The sequence below is a fragment of the Sorghum bicolor genome, chromosome 10 (genome assembly GCF_000003195.3).
Source record: "Sorghum bicolor cultivar BTx623 chromosome 10, Sorghum_bicolor_NCBIv3, whole genome shotgun sequence".
Classification (NCBI taxonomy): Eukaryota; Viridiplantae; Streptophyta; class Magnoliopsida; order Poales; family Poaceae; genus Sorghum; species Sorghum bicolor.
In genome coordinates, this window is record NC_012879.2 from 12004183 (window position 1) to 12021826 (window position 17644).

At 49.5% G+C, this 17644-nt stretch overlaps 2 protein-coding genes across 3 annotated transcripts; one reads left to right on the forward strand and one right to left on the reverse strand.

The window, feature by feature from the left end:
• LOC8065791 (protein Rf1, mitochondrial) lies at nucleotides 895–17596 on the forward strand. 2 transcript variants are annotated; one of them, XR_002448116.1, is made up of 9 exons: nucleotides 895–3447; nucleotides 3614–3631; nucleotides 8137–8243; nucleotides 8449–8500; nucleotides 8583–8677; nucleotides 9260–9324; nucleotides 9468–9577; nucleotides 16738–17051; nucleotides 17507–17596. XR_002448116.1 is itself a non-coding variant. In XM_021448668.1 (7 exons), exons 1-7 carry the CDS (start codon nucleotides 1185–1187, stop codon nucleotides 9562–9564), a joined length of 2697 nt encoding a protein of 898 aa, XP_021304343.1. In that variant the 5' UTR covers nucleotides 896–1184; the 3' UTR covers nucleotides 9565–9713. The 2 variants fall into 2 exon arrangements, 1 of the variants encoding a protein (XP_021304343.1); XM_021448668.1 differs by lacking the exons at nucleotides 16738–17051; nucleotides 17507–17596 and having other exon boundaries at nucleotides 896–3447; nucleotides 9468–9713.
• LOC8065790 (pyrophosphate-energized vacuolar membrane proton pump) lies at nucleotides 5144–7601 on the reverse strand. Its single transcript, XM_002438180.2, has one exon. It carries the CDS (start codon nucleotides 7584–7586, stop codon nucleotides 5295–5297), a length of 2292 nt encoding a protein of 763 aa, XP_002438225.1. The 5' UTR covers nucleotides 7587–7601; the 3' UTR covers nucleotides 5144–5294.

Below are 17644 nucleotides of genomic sequence, written 5' to 3' on the forward strand. Positions count from 1 at the left end.
CCCTCAAAAAAAAGTTTTTTAAGCAGTGGTAGTAGACAGTAGTCCATATATTATTAGGCCTTGTTTAGTTTTCAAAAAATTTTCAAGATTTCCCATCACATCGAATCTTTGTACACATACATGGAGCATTAAATATAGACGAAAATAAAAACTAATTGCACAGTTTGTCTGTAATTTACGAGACGAATCTTTTGAGCCTAGTTACTCTGTAATTGGATAATATTTGTTACATACAAACGAAAGTGCTACAGTTGTAAAAACTAAAAATTTTCGTGAACTGAACAAGGCCTTAGTTAAGCTTCAAGAATCAACTTGGTTTGTTCTTGCCAAAGTCCACATGTGTCAGTTTTTTTTTTCAGATAAGGACATGGTGTCTGTTTGTGCACCTTTTGGCTGTTCAGTTTGAGTAACTGAAGAATGGTGGTGAGATGTATCGACTGATGATCTGATGATCACATCTATCTTGAGATGAGAGCTGATGGGTTTTATTTAGGTGAAATTATGATCAGCTTTTTTTTTTGTGAATATGAAATTATGATCAGCTAGTAGCAGCAAGTTGAGACGACACGAGTGATGGCTGTTTTCCAAAGGCGGGAGCAGTCTGTGCAACTCCTGCTCCGCTCGTCGCCGTTCCACTGCCACCAGACCCCACTTGTGCTGTGCGGCAACGGAGTCGGTCAGAAAAAAAGAAAAAGAAAAGAAAGGCCTTGTTTAGTTCAAAAAAAATTTGTAAAATTTTTCAGATTCCCCGTCACATCAAATCTTTAGACACATGTATGAAGTATTAAATTTAGACGAAAATAAAAATTAATTGCATAGTTTGGTCGGAATTGACAAGACGAATCTTTTGAGTCTAATTAGTACATAATTGGATAATATTTGTCAAATACAAACGAAAATAGTACGATTTCTAGTTTGTAAATTTTTTGGAACTAAACAAGGCCAAAGCCAAGACAGGAAGCGGCCGTCGCCACGCCTGGCGCCGCCCTGCCCCCAGCAAACACGCCGCCCACCACACCACTCCCTCCAGCAGTCCAGCTCGCACCCTCACGCCCTCCGCGGCGCGGCACGGGCTGCTCCGCCCACCCATCGCACTCGACCTGCTCTGCCCCACCGACCCGGAGGCTGGCGCTGCGCCGTCCGTGCCGGTAGCGCCGCCGCCTGCGCGCGCGCGCCCCGTCAGCATGTCGCGCCGGGTGAGCGCCGCCGCCGACCGGTGCTTGGAGCTGGAGCGCGTCATCGCCAGCCGCGCCCGCTCGGGAAGCCTCGGCCTCGACGAGGCGCTCAAGCTGTTCGACGAATTGCTCCACTGCGCCAGGCCTGCCTCGGTTCGTGCCTTCAACCAGCTGCTTACCGTTGTTTCCCGCGCCGGATGCTCCTCAGCCTCTGAGCGTGTCGTCTCCCTCTTCACCCGGATGGCCCGTGAATGCTCGAGCAAGGTGGCTCCGAACGCTTGCACCTACAGCATCCTCATCGGCTGCTTCTGCCGCATGGGCCGCCTGGAGCATGGCTTCGCCGCCTTTGGCCTCATCCTTAAGACGGGCTGGAGGGTGAATGTCATAGTCATCAGTCAACTGCTCAAAGGTCTCTGCGATGCGAAGAGGGTGGACGAGGCCACAGACATATTGCTTCTGCGAATGTCCGAGTTTGGCTGCCCACCAGATGTGGTGGCCTACAACACCGTCATCAATGGTTTCTTTAGAGAGGGTCAAGTGGAAAAAGCTTACAACCTCTTTCTTGAAATGATGGATCAGGGGATTCCACCGAATGTTGTGACATACACCACAGTAATTGATGGCCTGTGCAAAGCCCAAGTGGTGGACAGAGCCAAGGGTGTCTTTCAGCAGATGATTGATAGAGGTGTTAAGCCAGACAACGGCACATATAATTGTCTGATTCATGGATACCTTTCTACTGGAAAGTGGAAAGAGGTGGTTCAAATGCTCGAAGAAATGTCCACACATGGTCTTGAGCCAGATTGTATTACTTATGCTCTGCTGCTGGACTACCTATGCAAGAATGGAAGATGCAGAGAAGCTAGACTTTTTTTTGATTCTATGTTTAGGAAGGGCATAAAACCTGATGTAGCTATCTATGCCATTTTGCTTCATGGATATGCTACCAAAGGTGCTCTTTCTGAAATGCATAGTTTCCTAGATTTGATGGTAGGAAATGGTGTTTCACCTAATCGTCGCATCTTCAATATAATGTTCTGTGCATATGCTAAAAAGGCAATGATAGAAGAGGCAATGCATATATTTAACAAAATGAGGCAGCAAGGGTTGAGTCCTGATGTAGTCAGCTTTGGAGCACTAATAGATGCACTATGTAAGTTAGGCAGGGTGGACGATGCTGTCCTCCAATTCAATCAGATGATCAATGAAGGAGTGACTCCTAACATCTTTGTGTTTTCCTCCCTAGTTTATGGACTGTGCACCGTTGGCAAATGGGAGAAGGCCGAGGAACTGTTTTTTGAAGTGTTGGATCAAGGAATCTGTGTTGATGCAGTGTTCTTCAACACATTAATGTGTAACTTATGCAATGAAGGGCGAGTCATGGAAGCCCAAAGGCTCATTGACTTGATGATCCGTGTGGGTGTAAGGCCTAATGTTATCTCATATAATACATTAGTTGCTGGCCACTGCTTAACTGGTAGAATTGATGAAGCGGCGAAGCTACTTGATGTTATGGTCTCAAATGGCCTGAAACCTAATGAATTTACTTATACTATTTTGCTTCGTGGCTACTGCAAAGCTCGAAGGGTAGATGATGCATACAGCCTTTTCCGAGAAATGTTAATGAAGGGAGTTACACCTGTAGTTGCGACTTATAATACTATATTGCATGGTTTGTTTCAGACCGGGAGATTTTCTGAAGCAAACGAGCTCTATCTCAATATGATCAACAGCAGAACAAAGTGCGACATCTACACATACAACATAATTCTAAATGGTCTTTGCAAAAATAATTTTGTTGATGAAGCATTCAAAATGTTTCGGAGGCTATGTTCTAAGGATCCTCAACTTGACAGTGTTACATTCAACATTATGATTGGTGCTTTGCTCAAAGGTGGCAGAAAGGAAGATGCCATGGATTTGTTTGCTACTATCTCTGCTTATGGTTTGGTTCCAGATGTTGTGACCTACCGCTTAATAGCAGAAAATCTCATAGAAGAAGGGTCGCTAGGGGAGTTTGATGGTCTGTTTTCAGCAATGGAAAAGAGTGGTACTGCTCCAAACTCACATATGTTAAATGCTCTAGTTAGGAGGTTGTTGCATAGAGGTGACATAAGCAGGGCTGGGGTTTACCTCTACAAACTTGATGAGAAGAATTTTTCACTTGAGGCTTCCACTACTTCCATGCTTATATCACTTTACTCGAGGGGTGAATATCAGCCACATGCAAAGTCGCTGCCTGAAAAGTATCGTTTCCTCATTGAAGCCAACAGTTGAGTGTTGACAAAAAAAAAAAAGAATTCATATTCAACTGTACTGATCATCTTTATGTGAGATGTCAATTTGTTGGACTGACCACTCTGCCCTGTGCTCTAATTTTTTGGCCATGCTGTGTGCTATGCTTTGAATGATGAAATTCCCTGGAGAAATGTCTTCAGCATCAAGTTTATCAACAGGTAAAATAACCTTGTGTACTGTTAGATTACTCTAGTATCCAGTACTAGTATCTCTTTGGTTACTGTGTTAGTCCTTTACTGCTATTTACTTAGCTGTGCGCCACCCTATGTGGCTGCATGTGTTCTGGCCCCTTGGGCCTCTATATATTGTAATCTTCTATGTAAACACTCAATCAATTAATCAAATCCAGTTGGCATTCTGCCTTCATGTACTGCCCTTGTTATCTCGACAGCAGGAATCAGTTTGCAAAGTAATGAGTAACACCAAAGTCTTTGCATTTTTTTTGATATATTTTGTGAGGATACCCTGCACTCCCAGTGATAAATCTATCACATTGACTTCTTTATCACTGAGGTGATTCCTATAATTTAAGGTTGTGTATTTCCACCACAGCTAGCAGTGTAAGACATTTGCTATGTTTTTACCTTGCACAAACAATGTTAACTGCAACTGTCCTATATATATTTCTACAACTAGCACTAGCAGCCCCTCCCCTGCCCTCCCCCATGTTAAAATTAGGGTTTCTCATTACTTGGGCTAACCCTAACCAGGGTGCCATATAATAGGGATACATGGGCCTAGCCACATGGGCCTGCATTACACATACTCCAACACCCCCCCGCAGTCTGAACTACCGACGCAGACACAACTAGCCACTGGTGATGTTGAGGCTGGAGCGGAACTCGGCGAAGGTCGAGGACGGGAGGCCCTTGGTGAAGATGTCAGCGAACTGGGAGGTGGTCGGGACATTGAGGACCCGAACATCGCCGACAGCAACCCGGTCCCGAACGAAGTGTAGATCGATCTCCACATGCTTGGTCCTCTGGTGCTACACAGGGTTGGTGGAGAGGTACACCGCACTGACGTTGTCGCAGTAGACCAGTGCGCTCCGGGAGAGGGCTGTGGAGCTCGGCGAGGAGCTGCCGGAGCCAGGAAGCCTCAGCCACGCCGTTGGCGACAGCGCGGTACTCCGCCTCGGCACTGGAGCGGGAGACGACCGGCTGGCGCTTGGACGACCAAGACACCAGGTTGCCGCCTAGAAAGACGGCGTAGCCGGAGGTGGAGCGGCGGGTGTCCGGACACCCGGCCCAGTCGGCGTCAGTGTAGACGACGAGCTCGGTGGAGGACGACCGTCGGTGGAGGAGGAGACCGAAGTCGACGGAGCCGCGGAGGTAGCGAAGGATCCGCTTGAGAGCGGTGAGGTGTGGCTCCCGGGGATCATGCATATGAAGACAGATCTGCTGAACTGCATAGGTGATATCCGGCCGGGTGAAGGTGAGGTACTGAAGTGCCCCGGCAAGACTCTGATATGCAGTGGGATCTGTCACTGGTGTACCCTCAGCCTCCGATAGCTTGCCCTGTGTGTCAACCGGAGTGGAGCAGGGCTTGCAGTCAGTCATCCCAGCTCTCTCCAGGATGTCAAGAGTGTACTGCCGCTGGTGAAGGAGTAATCCAGCAGGGTGAGGCTCAACAGTGACGCCTCCAGGAGGCCCAAAGAGAAAATACGAACGGCAGCAGCAATCCTGAAACAATGAGACCAAAAAAACAGCAGTGCAGCTAGACAACTAGCGCACAATACACAAGAACTGGCAATTCGGCAGGAGTTATTCGAGATGTCCATGGTCGGTCGATCATATACTTCTCCTGTGCTTGGTGTGGCCCTTACAGGTACTTGAACAGAATGCCACCTTGGGTGGCGAAGAAGGGGGCAAACACAAGAGACTCCACGGCCATGAGCTTGATGAGGATGTTGAGGGACGGGCCCGAGGTGTCCTTCAGGGGGTCACCAATGGTGTCACCGATCACAGCAGCCTTGTGGCAGTCAGATCCCTTGGGGCCGAGGGTCCTTGCATGCTGGCTGGCACCAGCCTCAATGTACTTCTTGGCATTGTCCCATGCACCACCGGTGTTGGAAGCAGAGATGGCAATCTGCACTCCAGAAACCAGGGCACCAGCAAGAACGCCAGAGAGAGTCTCAACACCGATGAGGGTTCCAACAATGAGGGGAGTGAGCATGACCAGAGCACCCGGGGGAATCATCTCCTTGATGGAAGCATCGGTGGAGATCTTCACACAGGTTGCATAGTCAGGCTTGGCAGTTCCCTCCATCAACCTAGGAATGGTGTTGAGCTGCCTGCGGACCTCCTCCACCATCTTCAGGGCAGCACTTCCAACACTCTTCATGGTCATGGCAGAGAACCAGTAGGGAAGCATGGCTCCAACAATCAAACCAATGAAAACCTTGGGGGAGAGGACATCGACAACCGTCACTCCAGCTCTGCTGACGAAGGCGCCAAAAAGCGCCAGGGACACAAGAGCAGCGGAACCAATGGCAAACCCCTTTCCAATAGCGGCAGTTGTGTTGCCAGCAGCATCAAGAGCATCAGTTCTCTCACAGATTCTGTGGCTCATTCCAGCCATCTCAGCAATACCACCAGCATTGTCACTGATGGGACCATAAGCATCAATGGCAAGACCAGTTGCGATTGTGCTCAGCATACCAAGAGCGGCAACAGCGATGCCGTACATTGCAGCAATGGAGAAACTGACATAGATGCTAACAGCGATAGCAAAAATCGGGATGATAACTGACTTGTATCCAAGAGCGAGACCAAAAATGACATTAGTGGCAGCACCGGTTCTGCACGAATCCGCGACATCTTGCACAGGACTGTATGCATTGCTAGTGTAGTATTCTGTGACAAAACCAATAATCAGACCAGCCCACAGACCAATTGCAACACAGAAGAACAAGCCCCAGTTGGAGACATCCTTCTGAGTACCGAAGTTGTAGATGGTGAACTTAGCTGGAAGGGCCAACCAGCTGATTACAGCAATACCAACAGTCATTAGGGCGGTGGAGATGATGAGCTGCTTCTTAAGTGCGGGCTCAATTTCTTTCACAGCCTTGACTTCAAAGAAATCAGTAGCAAAAAGGGTGGTGATCAAGCAGACGATGATACCAACAGAGCTAACAAGGAGTGGGTAGCACATCCCAGTGAAGTCATGGTCGATTCCGAAAGATGAAATAGACGCAACAACAAGGGCAGCACAGGAAGACTCAGCATATGACCCAAAGAGATCAGATCCCATTCCAGCAATGTCACCAACATTGTCACCAACATTATCAGCAATCACAGCTGGGTTCCTAGGATCATCCTCAGGAATGTTCCTCTCGACCTTTCCAACAAGATCGGCACCAACATCAGCAGCCTTCGTGTAGATACCTCCACCAACTCTTCCGAAGAGAGCCATGGACGACCCACCAAGGCCATAGCCAGTGATAGACTCAAAAAGACCCTCCCAGTCATCACCATAATACAACTTAAATACATTAATGGTGATGTACAGAACCACAAGCCCACTTGATGCAAGCAGGAAACCCATAACAGCGCCAGAGCGGAAAGCAGTGATAAAAGCCTTGCCAACACCCTTCCTAGCTTCCAGGGTAGTTCTGGCATTCGCATATGTGGCAATCTTCATGCCAAGGAAACCAGATACCAGAGAGGTGATGGCTCCAAGCAAGAAGGACACAGTGCTGAAGAGGGCAGTGAACAGTGCAGGCTTGCAGTACTTGTCCTTGTTATAGGTGCAGGGCTGGCTCTTCGTGCTGAATCCCTCAACCGAACCAAGGAAGAGGAAGATCACAACGGCGAAGATAGACATGAAGATACCAACATATTGGTACTCAGTGAAAAGAAACGATGTTGCTCCTTCGGAGATAGCGTTCTGGATCTCGGCGCACTTGACGACGACGTTGTGGTCGTTGAGCCCCTCCTCCTCCTCGATGAGGTAGTCGCCGTAGCCGTTCTTCCCTCCGCCGGACGCGGCGGCCGCGGCCGGGGAGAGCTTCACCCGCGACACGAGCACCCACTGCACGACGGCGAAGACGATGCCGATGACGGCGGCGACGGGGATGAACACCTTGGTGGCGAGCGGCGAGAGGATCGTCATGGCGGCGCGGCGTCGACCGCAAACCCTAATCCTACGCGGTGAACGAACGAACGCACGGACGCGCGGCGGCGGCGGGGTGGGGGAGGCGACGGACGGATGCGTCTCTTGGGCTAACCCTAACCAGGGTGCCATATAATAGGGATACATGGGCCTCATGGGCCTAGCCACATGGGCCTGCGTTACACATACTCCAACACCCCACCCCCCACGCGTTACTGCAGGGTCCATTCTAGTTGGAATGTTCTATTCTTCTATTGTAGATTGTAGTCCACAGTCGGTTGCTAGTGGTTTTGCTTGGCAAGTTCACTGGGTGTGGTGCAAAGATTTAATACTTTCCCTTTCTTCTCCTTGTGGACTGCTCACCTGCTAAGCGGCAACGACATAAGTAACAATTTAGAGATCCATGGTCTGTCCAGGCTTCTCTGCCTCTAGCTGTCTGGAACCAATTTTTAAATAATCAGGAGAATGATTTGCACTAATTCAGCTGCCATATTCCTTCCTCTATCTAAAATTTCAAATAAACGAAGCTCAAAACTCTTTTCCTGTACAGTCATCAACAATGATGATGCTACTTTGATGATCCATGGCTTGGAGTTTCCTAAGGACGATGCTGAACTAGATGCTGATCCATCTGACAGTGATGGTTATCTTTCTGAGGTATGTTTGTTTGTCCTGTTCACATCCTTATACCAAGCTTACAAATAATGATGCGCCCTACCATTTTTAGCATCCCCACATTGCAGCAGCATCTATTGTTCCATTGCTCGAAGGTTTTAGTTGGAAGAGTTTATGCATGTATCAGTATATCACAGCTGGGTCACTACTTGCTTTTATAGCTGACTGCTTGATTCATGATATGCAGGATCCTGAGTGTCCATACTATTCTGACAGTGAGGATGAGAAAGCTGCCGAAGGTTAGTATGTGTTGTTGTAACACTAATTTAGCTTGGCCTGTGGTTGAGCACTAGTTTCTAAGTATTGCAATGTTTTGTGTAGATTGTATCATGGAAGATGGTTTGTACAGACAGAATGATGACATGAATCGGGATATCAAAAAGCAAAAGAAAAAGTTGAAGAAGTTACTGGATAAGGTTGCACATCCGTTCATCAAAAGAGCTGGGCATCCGAATTTTAAATATATCCACGTTCTTCTTACAATTGCAGGCTGTATGCTTCAGGATATACTGCTCTTTGTTGCAGCTCAATAGTTTCCTTTTGCCGTCATAGAAAACAATTCAGAACTTCTTTTGAGCGGGTCTTATGTTTGTATGTCATTTTCTTCACCTACAGGTTCAGCATACAGAGCTCATCATATAAATGATAAATGTTGGCAAAATTTCTGTAGGCTATAGCTAATAGAGTTATTTTTACCATAGTATGTAACTGTATACTTTTTGCTCTATTGATTGGATAGATGAGGTTAGTTCTGCTCTGTTCATTTAGTAAACTAGTAACTGAAGTGCACCCAGTGCATCTATTCTTAGATACAGGTTGTAGTTATGTAGGGATTCTTCACTAATTCCAGTGATTTTTTGATGTTACAACCTATTCAAGATGCTTCAGATTACTTGCTACTTTTAAATAAGCAACAAATATGAAATGTCAGCACAATGTCAAGTGTGTACATTGCTAGTGATTTCAATATGGATTTTAAGTATTTGTCTTGTTTGCAGGACCCTGGATTTGCAAATTTCCTTGAAAATGGCAGTCGGATTTGGAGAGCTACAGAAGCAAAGGAGTAAGTACTGGTAGCTGTTCCTTTAACTAATGCAAAATGCAGATACACTTTCTGCATGTTCTGTTTACATTGTTATTTGTGAATAAACCTGATCTCACCAGTTCATTTTTGTTTTGTTGTGACTCCTTTTAAATTTCTAATAGGACTCTGATGAAGATGGAATGGATTCTATGGATGATGATGATAACTCCAATGATGGAAATGACCCAAATGCTAAGACCCTTACAAGCAAGACTATAAGTGAATGGTGCCAGTTAGTGTCAAAGGATCCTAAATCACCTGCCTTGCGCAATTTACTAAATGCTTTTATGCTTGTTGATATGGTGTTCACTCTGATGGCCTATCGATGCATAGATTTCAAAATGCCAGAGTGTTTTATCAAATAATAACATTTGTGCTTTCCGAGTTGGATAACATTTTCCGTGCTCTTCTGGAAATTCAAGATGATGCTAACAAAGGAAAAAATATGAATCTGAGAAATTCAAAGAAATGGCGAACTGTTGATTCTCTCATAAGGTCCTACTTACGGAATTGTCTTGATCTGCTTAGTCTACTTACTGACAACAAAATACTTGCCTTTGTTTTGACTCGGTTGAGAGCATCAGTGGTTCTTTTTTCTGCATATCTGTCAACATCAAATAGGCTTGTCAAGGTACTGCCATCTTTTGATGATGTTACTTGCTAAAACTGTAATTCAGTTTTGCATGCTTCTTTATTACGAAGGTAATTCATGTCTAAATCTAGTCAAGGCAATCGTATTGTTGTTATGTTGTTATGAAATGAATTCATGTCTAAATGAAGGTAATATGTTTATTTTAGATATACCCTTAAATTGGGATCTTTGAGTTAGGATGCGGAGAAACATGTTTCTGTTTCTGGCAAAACTCTTTTACATGAAATTGTCACTGTATGGTGGCAAAGGCTTGAATGCATCAGCTTAGTCATCAATTCCCGGTAAATGTTGGGAAGGAATGCTATTTTTTATATTTTGTCCTGTTGTTGGCTAGATGGACCCTTATACGAAAAGTTTGATAGTATGATGGTAATAACCCAATAGGCAAACTTGAGTTTTAGTCATCTGTTTCTGGTATGCAATCTTATAAACATTTAGAAGGAATATTCTTTCAAAACCTTTATGTAGTTATTATTTTTTTGCATATATATTAATTTGACAGCTTTTTGAAGAATTATATACTACAGTGTTTGGTAATTGATGATATTAATACATACATGATTGGTCATGAATCCTTGGTGCTTAGGGTTCAAAAATTCACATGGTGATCAATTACACAACAATGTGAAGAACTAAAGACAGGAGCTACATTTTTAGTTTGTCAAATTGATTTCCTTTTTTTTTGGCTGCGTTTTTAACTTGTTATATATGCTGCAAACACTGCATATTTTATTTCTCTTGTGGGCAAGTGGTGGTCAGAACTTGTCTCTGTCGGCATTTCGTATGATCCGAACCTGGCTGTTTGGATCTCTGTTTAACTAAATCCTGTACATACCTTGCCAGTACCAAGCTTGTGAATGACAGAAACACAAAGCACATTTATTTCTGATTGACTGTGTCAAGGGCGTCAACCCCTAGGGTAGGAGGCCCTCGGCTACGCAAGTCGTAGCCTTGGTCCGTCGTCACCGGCGAGGTTATGCCCCCCTGCCGTCGGCTTGATATTTAGAATAGGGAGAGGTAGATTAGGGTAATACTTTGCTTCATCTCAAAAGTTCTGATTACAAGATATAAATAGGCCAGTGGCCCTATCCCAGAGGGAAACTAATCATCCCTGAATCTAAGGAATAAAAATAGCAACTAATCTTAACTAATCCCAGCTCTTCCCTACTTAGCCCCTGGGTGACGTCGTACGCTGGGCGTGCTCCTGGGCTTTGCACTCGTCACGCGCGCGCCCACGCCTGGCATATACGCGTCCCCACATGACATCTCTCCCCTCCTCGAGAGTCAGCTCGTCCTCGAGCTGGAAGGTGGGGTAGCGGTCGCGGAAGGAGTCCACGTCTTCCCATGTGGCGGACGAGGGTGGCTCCCCTTTCCAGTGCACACTTGGCGAACGCCGCGGGCCAGGCGCCAACAGTCCACGCGTGCCGGCTCAGGATCGACAGCACCATTGTTGATGAGAGGCAGCGGCGGAGGGACTGCCGGGGTCAGGCCGACAAACTTCTTGAGGAGCCCCACATGGAAAACATCGTGTAGTTTGGCGTGGGGAGGCAGCGCCAGACGCACTGCCACTGGGTTGATGAGTTCGATGACGCGGTAAGGCCCAAAATAACGTGGCTTCAGTTTCCCTTTGGTCGGCTGAGGCAGGGATGCCGGCGCTCGGTGCCGAAGCCGGAGAAGCACCCAATCGCCCACGGCGTAGGACACCGCCCGGTGAGCTTTGTCGTAGTATTTCTTCTGAGTCGCCTGGGCCTGTTCCAACCGGTACTTTACGTCAGTGAGGAACGCGTCGTGTTCAGCCATGGTGCGGGCAACAGTAGCAACACGCGACTCTCCCGGCTCGTAGGAGCGAATGGAGGGCGGGTTGCCGCCATACACCACCCTGAACGGCGTGTCCCGCAGCGAAGACTGGAACGCCGTGTTGTAGATGAACTCCGCCCAGGGAAGCCAACGAACCCACTGCCGGGGCCGATCACCAGTGAAGCACCGAAGATACTTGACGATGATGCGGTTGGCCGCCTCCGTCTGGCCATCCGACTGCGGGTGAAAGGCCGTCGTCATGTGTAACTTGGTACCGAGAAGCCGCATGAGCTCCCGCCAGAATGTCGATGTGAAGACGGGGTCGCGATCGGAGACCATGGATTGTGGCACGCCATGGAGGCGCACAATGTCGGTGAAGAACGCCTATGCCACGGACTCTGCTGTGTAGGGATGCGCCAGGGGGATGAAATGGCAATACTTGCTAAAGCGGTCCACCACGAAGAGGATCACCGATTTCCCCGGACTTTGGGAAGAGCTTCAACGAAATCCAAGGCAATATCTGTCCAGACAGCGGACGGTACCGGCAGTGGCATGAGCAGGCCAGCGGGGTGTAGATGCTCTGATTTATACTTCTAGCACGTCGCGCATGCCCGCACAAAATCCTGGACCACTCGACGCATATCTGGGAAGTGGAAATCGCACCGGAGACGATGCAGCGTCCCCTGGACCCCTTCGTGGCCATCTGCATGAACGGCCGAGACCACCTCCAGGAGCAGAGGCGAGGAGGGTGGGATGTAGAGGCGGCCCCCGAACACCACCATGTTGTCAAGCAGAGACCACAGCGCGCCGTGAGTCCCAGCCTGCAGTCCATCACGCACCGCGACCAGAGCAGGATCCTCTGTCTGAGCTTGCCGCAGCCGGTCGATGAAGTTGAAACGTGGGGCTGATACGGCCAGTACTGTCCCGTCCTCAGTGTCACACTAGGACAGGGCATCGGCCACGGCGTTTGTTGCGCCCGCCTTGTATTCAACCGTAAAGTCGAAGCCGAGCAGCTTGCCAACCCAATGGTGTTGCGGTATGGTGGCGAGCCGTTGGTCGAGGAGGTACTTGTGGCTGAAATGGTCGGTACGCACCACGAAGCGACGACCCCACAAATATGGCCGCCAATGGCGGATGGCGAGGACGAGGCCGATGAGCTCCCGCTCATATGCGGCGAGGGACCGGTGGCGCGGGGCTACGGGCCGGCTGAAGAAGGCCAGTGGATGCTTGTCCTAGATCAACACTGCCCTAAACCCGTATGTCGAGGCGTCGCATTCGACGATGAACAGTTTGGTGAAGTCGGGCAGGGCCAGTACTGGCACCGAGGTGATGGTCGTCTTCAACGCCTGGAACGCTGCTGCGGCGTCCGCGGGCCACCGAAAGCCGTCCTTCTTGGTGAGCGCCGTGAGCGGAGCAGCGAGCACCCCGTAATCCTGAACGAACTTGCGGTAGTACCCCGCAAGTCCCAGGAAGCCCCGGACAGCCCGCGCTGAGTGGGGCTGCGGCCAGTCTAGAACCGCCTGCACCTTCGCCGGGTCCATGGCGACGCCCGCCCCGCTGATGGTGTGGCCGAGGTAGGCGATGGTGTCGACGCCGAAAGCGCACTTTGAGCGCTTGACGAAGAGCCGGTGTTAGCGAAGGACGAGGACTGCACGGAGGTGACGCAAGTGGTCCGCCCAAGTGGCGCTGTAAATCAAGATATCATCGAAAAAAACAAGGACGAACCGGCGGAGGAACTGGCGAAGGACGCCGTTCATCAATGACTGGAACGTTGCCGGCGCATTGCACAAGCCGAAGGGCATGACGAGGAACTCGTAGAGGCCATCATGTGTGCGGAACGCCGTCTTGTCGACGTCGGCGGGCCGCATGCGGACTTGATGATAGCCCGAGCGGAGGTCGAGCTTGGTGAAGTACTTGGCTCCGTGCAGCTCATCAATGAGTTCGTCAACCACCGGGATCGGGAAGGCGTCCTTGACGGTGATCGCGTTGAGGGCGCGATAGTCGATGCAGAAGCGCCATGTGTCGTCCACCTTCTTGACCAGTAACACCGGAGACGAGAACGCGGAGGTGCTGCGGCGGATGAGGCCCTGCTCTAGCATGACGACGCACTGGCGCTCCGGTTCGTCTTTGTGGGAGACCGGATACCTGTACGGCCGAACGACTACTGGTGGGGCGCCGGGGAGCAGGGTGATGGCGTGCTCCCGACCGCGCGGCGGGGGAAGGCCCTGGGGCTCGGCGAAGATGTCGTCGAAGGTGGCCAGGAGCTCGGCCAGGAGGGACTCGCTGGCGGTGCGGCGCTGATCGTTGGTTTAGTAGTCCCGTCGGTCCCCGTCTAGCGGCAACCCTGCCAGGAGGACACACTACCGGCGTGGAAGTCCCAGAGCTTGGGTCCCAGCGTGGCCAGCCATTGTGCTCCCAGAACGACGTCATAGCCCGCCAGCGGCATCAAGTAGAGGTCGGCGGAGAAGTGGTCCTCCTAGACCGCAAAGGTGGCCTGCCGAAGAACGCCCAGGCAGGGCACTCGTTCGCCGTTGGCCACGGTGGCAGTGAGGCCGGGGTGGCGTTGGATAGGCAGCCCTGTCTGGAGCGCCGCACTCTCCGCGATGAAGTTGTGGGAGGACCCGGAGTCGAGGAGGGCGGTTAGGGCAAGCCCACCCAAGGACACCCTGATATGTAGGGTGTTAGCGATGCGCACGCCGGCGACTGCGTGGAGAGAGTAGCAGGGGGACTCGGTCGGGGAGGTCTCGTCCGTCTCCTCCGGTGTCGCATCGGTGTCCTCCTCCTGCACGCCCTCGACATAGAACAGCCGCTTGCAGACACGGTTGTGGCCCCTAGTGAATTTTTCGTCGCAGTTGTAGCAGAGACCGAGATGGCGGCGTTCCTCTTGCTCCGTCTGAGAAAGACGCTTGATCGGTTGACCTTCCATGGCGAACGGTGGAGGCCCAGCAGCCGGAGGTGCGGGCAAAGCCAGCTGTCGAGGAGGCGTAGGAAGGAGGGGAACCCGTCTAGGGCCTCGGGCCGGTGGTGGTGCATGCTGGTGGACGTACTACTCCCGAAGCTCAAACTGCCTGGCCAAACTCATGGCGGCGGCCAGCGTCTGGGGGTTCTGGATGCGGACATCCGTGCTGAGCGGCGGGAGGAGGCCCCCGGTGAACAGCTGGACGTGCTGAGCTTTATCGAGATGCCCGGCGCGAGGTAGAAGCGTCTGGAAGCGATCTTGGTATTCGGCGACAGTGCCTGTGCGCCGACAGTCCGCCAACTCGAATTGCGGAGCAGATCGCAGCGGCGGACCATAGCGGAGGTATAGGAGTTCTTTGAAGCGCGGCCAGGGCGGCGTGCCCTCATCGGCCTGGACTTGGAGGTACCAGAGTTGGGCGCCATCTTCAAGATTGTACGAGGCCATCCAAGTCTTCTCTTCCTCCATGATGCGCTGCTGGTGGAAGTACTGACTCGCAGCGGCTGACGAAGATGAGAGGGTCAGATTTTCCATCATACCGCGGGAAGTCCAGCTTCTGGAACTTCGGCGGTCGATCCGGGGGCTGGGGCTGATCCCCAAGGATTTGCTTGCCAGATGAGGACGAGGGCCGCTCAGGGAAGAGAGCGGCGATCGCCTTGGTGTTCTCTTCCAGGGCCTTGGTAGCCTCGGCCGTGGCCTGCAAGGCGGTGACGGCGGCAGCCAGGGCTGCCATGGTGGTCTTCAAATCGGAGTTGTCCCCCATAGCAACAGATGAGGCAGAGGACGGGGACAGCAGAGCGGCGGATGCAGGGAGTGGCGAAAGTGGCGCGGTGGAGGTGGAACAGGCGGCTTCAGCTGCCTGCGAGGTTGAGGATCGGCTAGATCGCGATACCAGGTTGTCAAGGGCGTCAACCCCTAGGGTAGGAGGCCCTTGGCTACGCAGTCGTAGCCTTGGTCCGTCGTCGCCGGCGAGGTTATGCCCCCCTGCCGTCGGCTTGATATTTAGAATAGGGAGAGGTAGATTAGGGTAATACTTTGCTTCATCTCAAAAGTTCTGATTACAAGATATAAATAGGCCAGTGGCCCTATCCCAGAGGGAAACTAATCATCCCTGAATCTAAGGAATAAAAATAGCAACTAATCTTAACTAATCCCAGCTCTTCCCTACTTAGCCCCTGGGCGACGTCGTACGCTGGGCGTGCTCCTGGGCTCTGCGCTCGTCACGCGCGCGCCCACGCCTGGCATATACGCGTCCCCACATGACAGACTGTCTGGTAGAGCTGTATTCTCTTGATGTCCAAAAATCATATGAGAGGGCAGTAACCTCCGGAGCAACTGAATGCTATTCTTAGACAGGCTTCTAAAACCAAGGAAAAGGTATGCCACAAGGCTTATCTCAGAACATGCATGTGCACGTAGTTTAACTTTTGACTTGGGTGTGAAGTTTCACTGTATCCTTTCCATGCAGTGTAATGGGGCCTTATTTGGTATACATAGTATATCCTCTCAGGCATATTCTTGGGAGACTGTGTCCCATGCATCCAAGTAGGGCCCAAGAATGTGTCTGGATGCCAGTTATATTATTACATTTTCTGATGTATTAAGCCAACATGGATTCCATCTAGTCCAATAAGACTGGGTATTGTTTTATTCTTTCCTGTCTAAAGAGGTTGAAGAGGATTTTTACAATCGTTACATGCTCGAATGATGGGTTGGGTTCCCATGCTGCAACATATTTGTTATGTTGTCCTTGGCACAACTTTTTGGCTGTTGAAAGTCTGTATCATGTTAATAGAATTTTCTCTGTAAGCCTATCTAAAGATCTGTTGTGATAGTACAAGAAGATCCTTGTATTGATATACATACCGAAATGAAAAGGGAGAAAAATCTACCTGTGCATGCTGAGGTTTAACCTCATGATGATGTCTTTTATATTTTCTTTTGGTATTTACATGAACGGTTGTTTCCTTCTTGCTTGTGTCTGCAGGAAGATAGATAACTGGCAATATATTAATTGTGTCAACCTATGGGTTCGGTTTCTGTGCTGTCACTACAAGGATTACAATCTCCACCCCTTACTTTCTGAAGTTCAAGTAATTAGAGGAGTGGCTCACTTATTCCCAGGCACAAGGTACTTGCCGTTGAGACTGAGGCTTGTGCAGATGCTGAACGAGCTTGGAGACCTGCAGTCAGATGTTCTATCCAATTCCATTATTGCTATTTGACTGCCTAGAATTTAGAGAAGTCTCTCAGAAAGAACAAACACAAAGAACAAAGATCAACTTCTCATCGCTGTTGAAGGTATGCCAATTTTACTGGAAACAATCTGGGTGCATCATAATAGTTCAAATGTTTTATGTTTCCAGTAAAATTGCTTCACATCCCAGAAGTAGCCACCATTCCTCTTTTCCTCTTTAAAAGGCTACACAAGCAGACAACAATTGAATCACTTCACCGTCCTATTAAGCGATTGATAGACAAGGTGAACACACAATCTAAAATTCCTTGTGTCTGTCAGCATCCTTGCAAGTTCTGTTGAACATCACGTTTTTACTCTGCAAAGATGACACATTGCATGGGACCATTCAAAATATTCTGTCATGAACATTGAATGTGAATATATGCTACATTTATTCTTTCTGTCTTGCTATTTTTGTGACTTGATGGAATAAAAGTATATCCTTCTAATCGAGTGAATTGCACATGTGTTTCATCTGCTGTACTTCTGATGGCTGCTTCAACTGCTGAAATCACAGGTGACTGAGAACAAGGGGTTTATAGAAAGGAAAAGAGAGGTGGTATCCTTCTCACGAAATGACAAGGCATCAGTTGATAGCTTCCTTCAGGCAAGATTTGCCCAGTCGATGCAATGTTCCTCCTTAGTAGTCAAAATT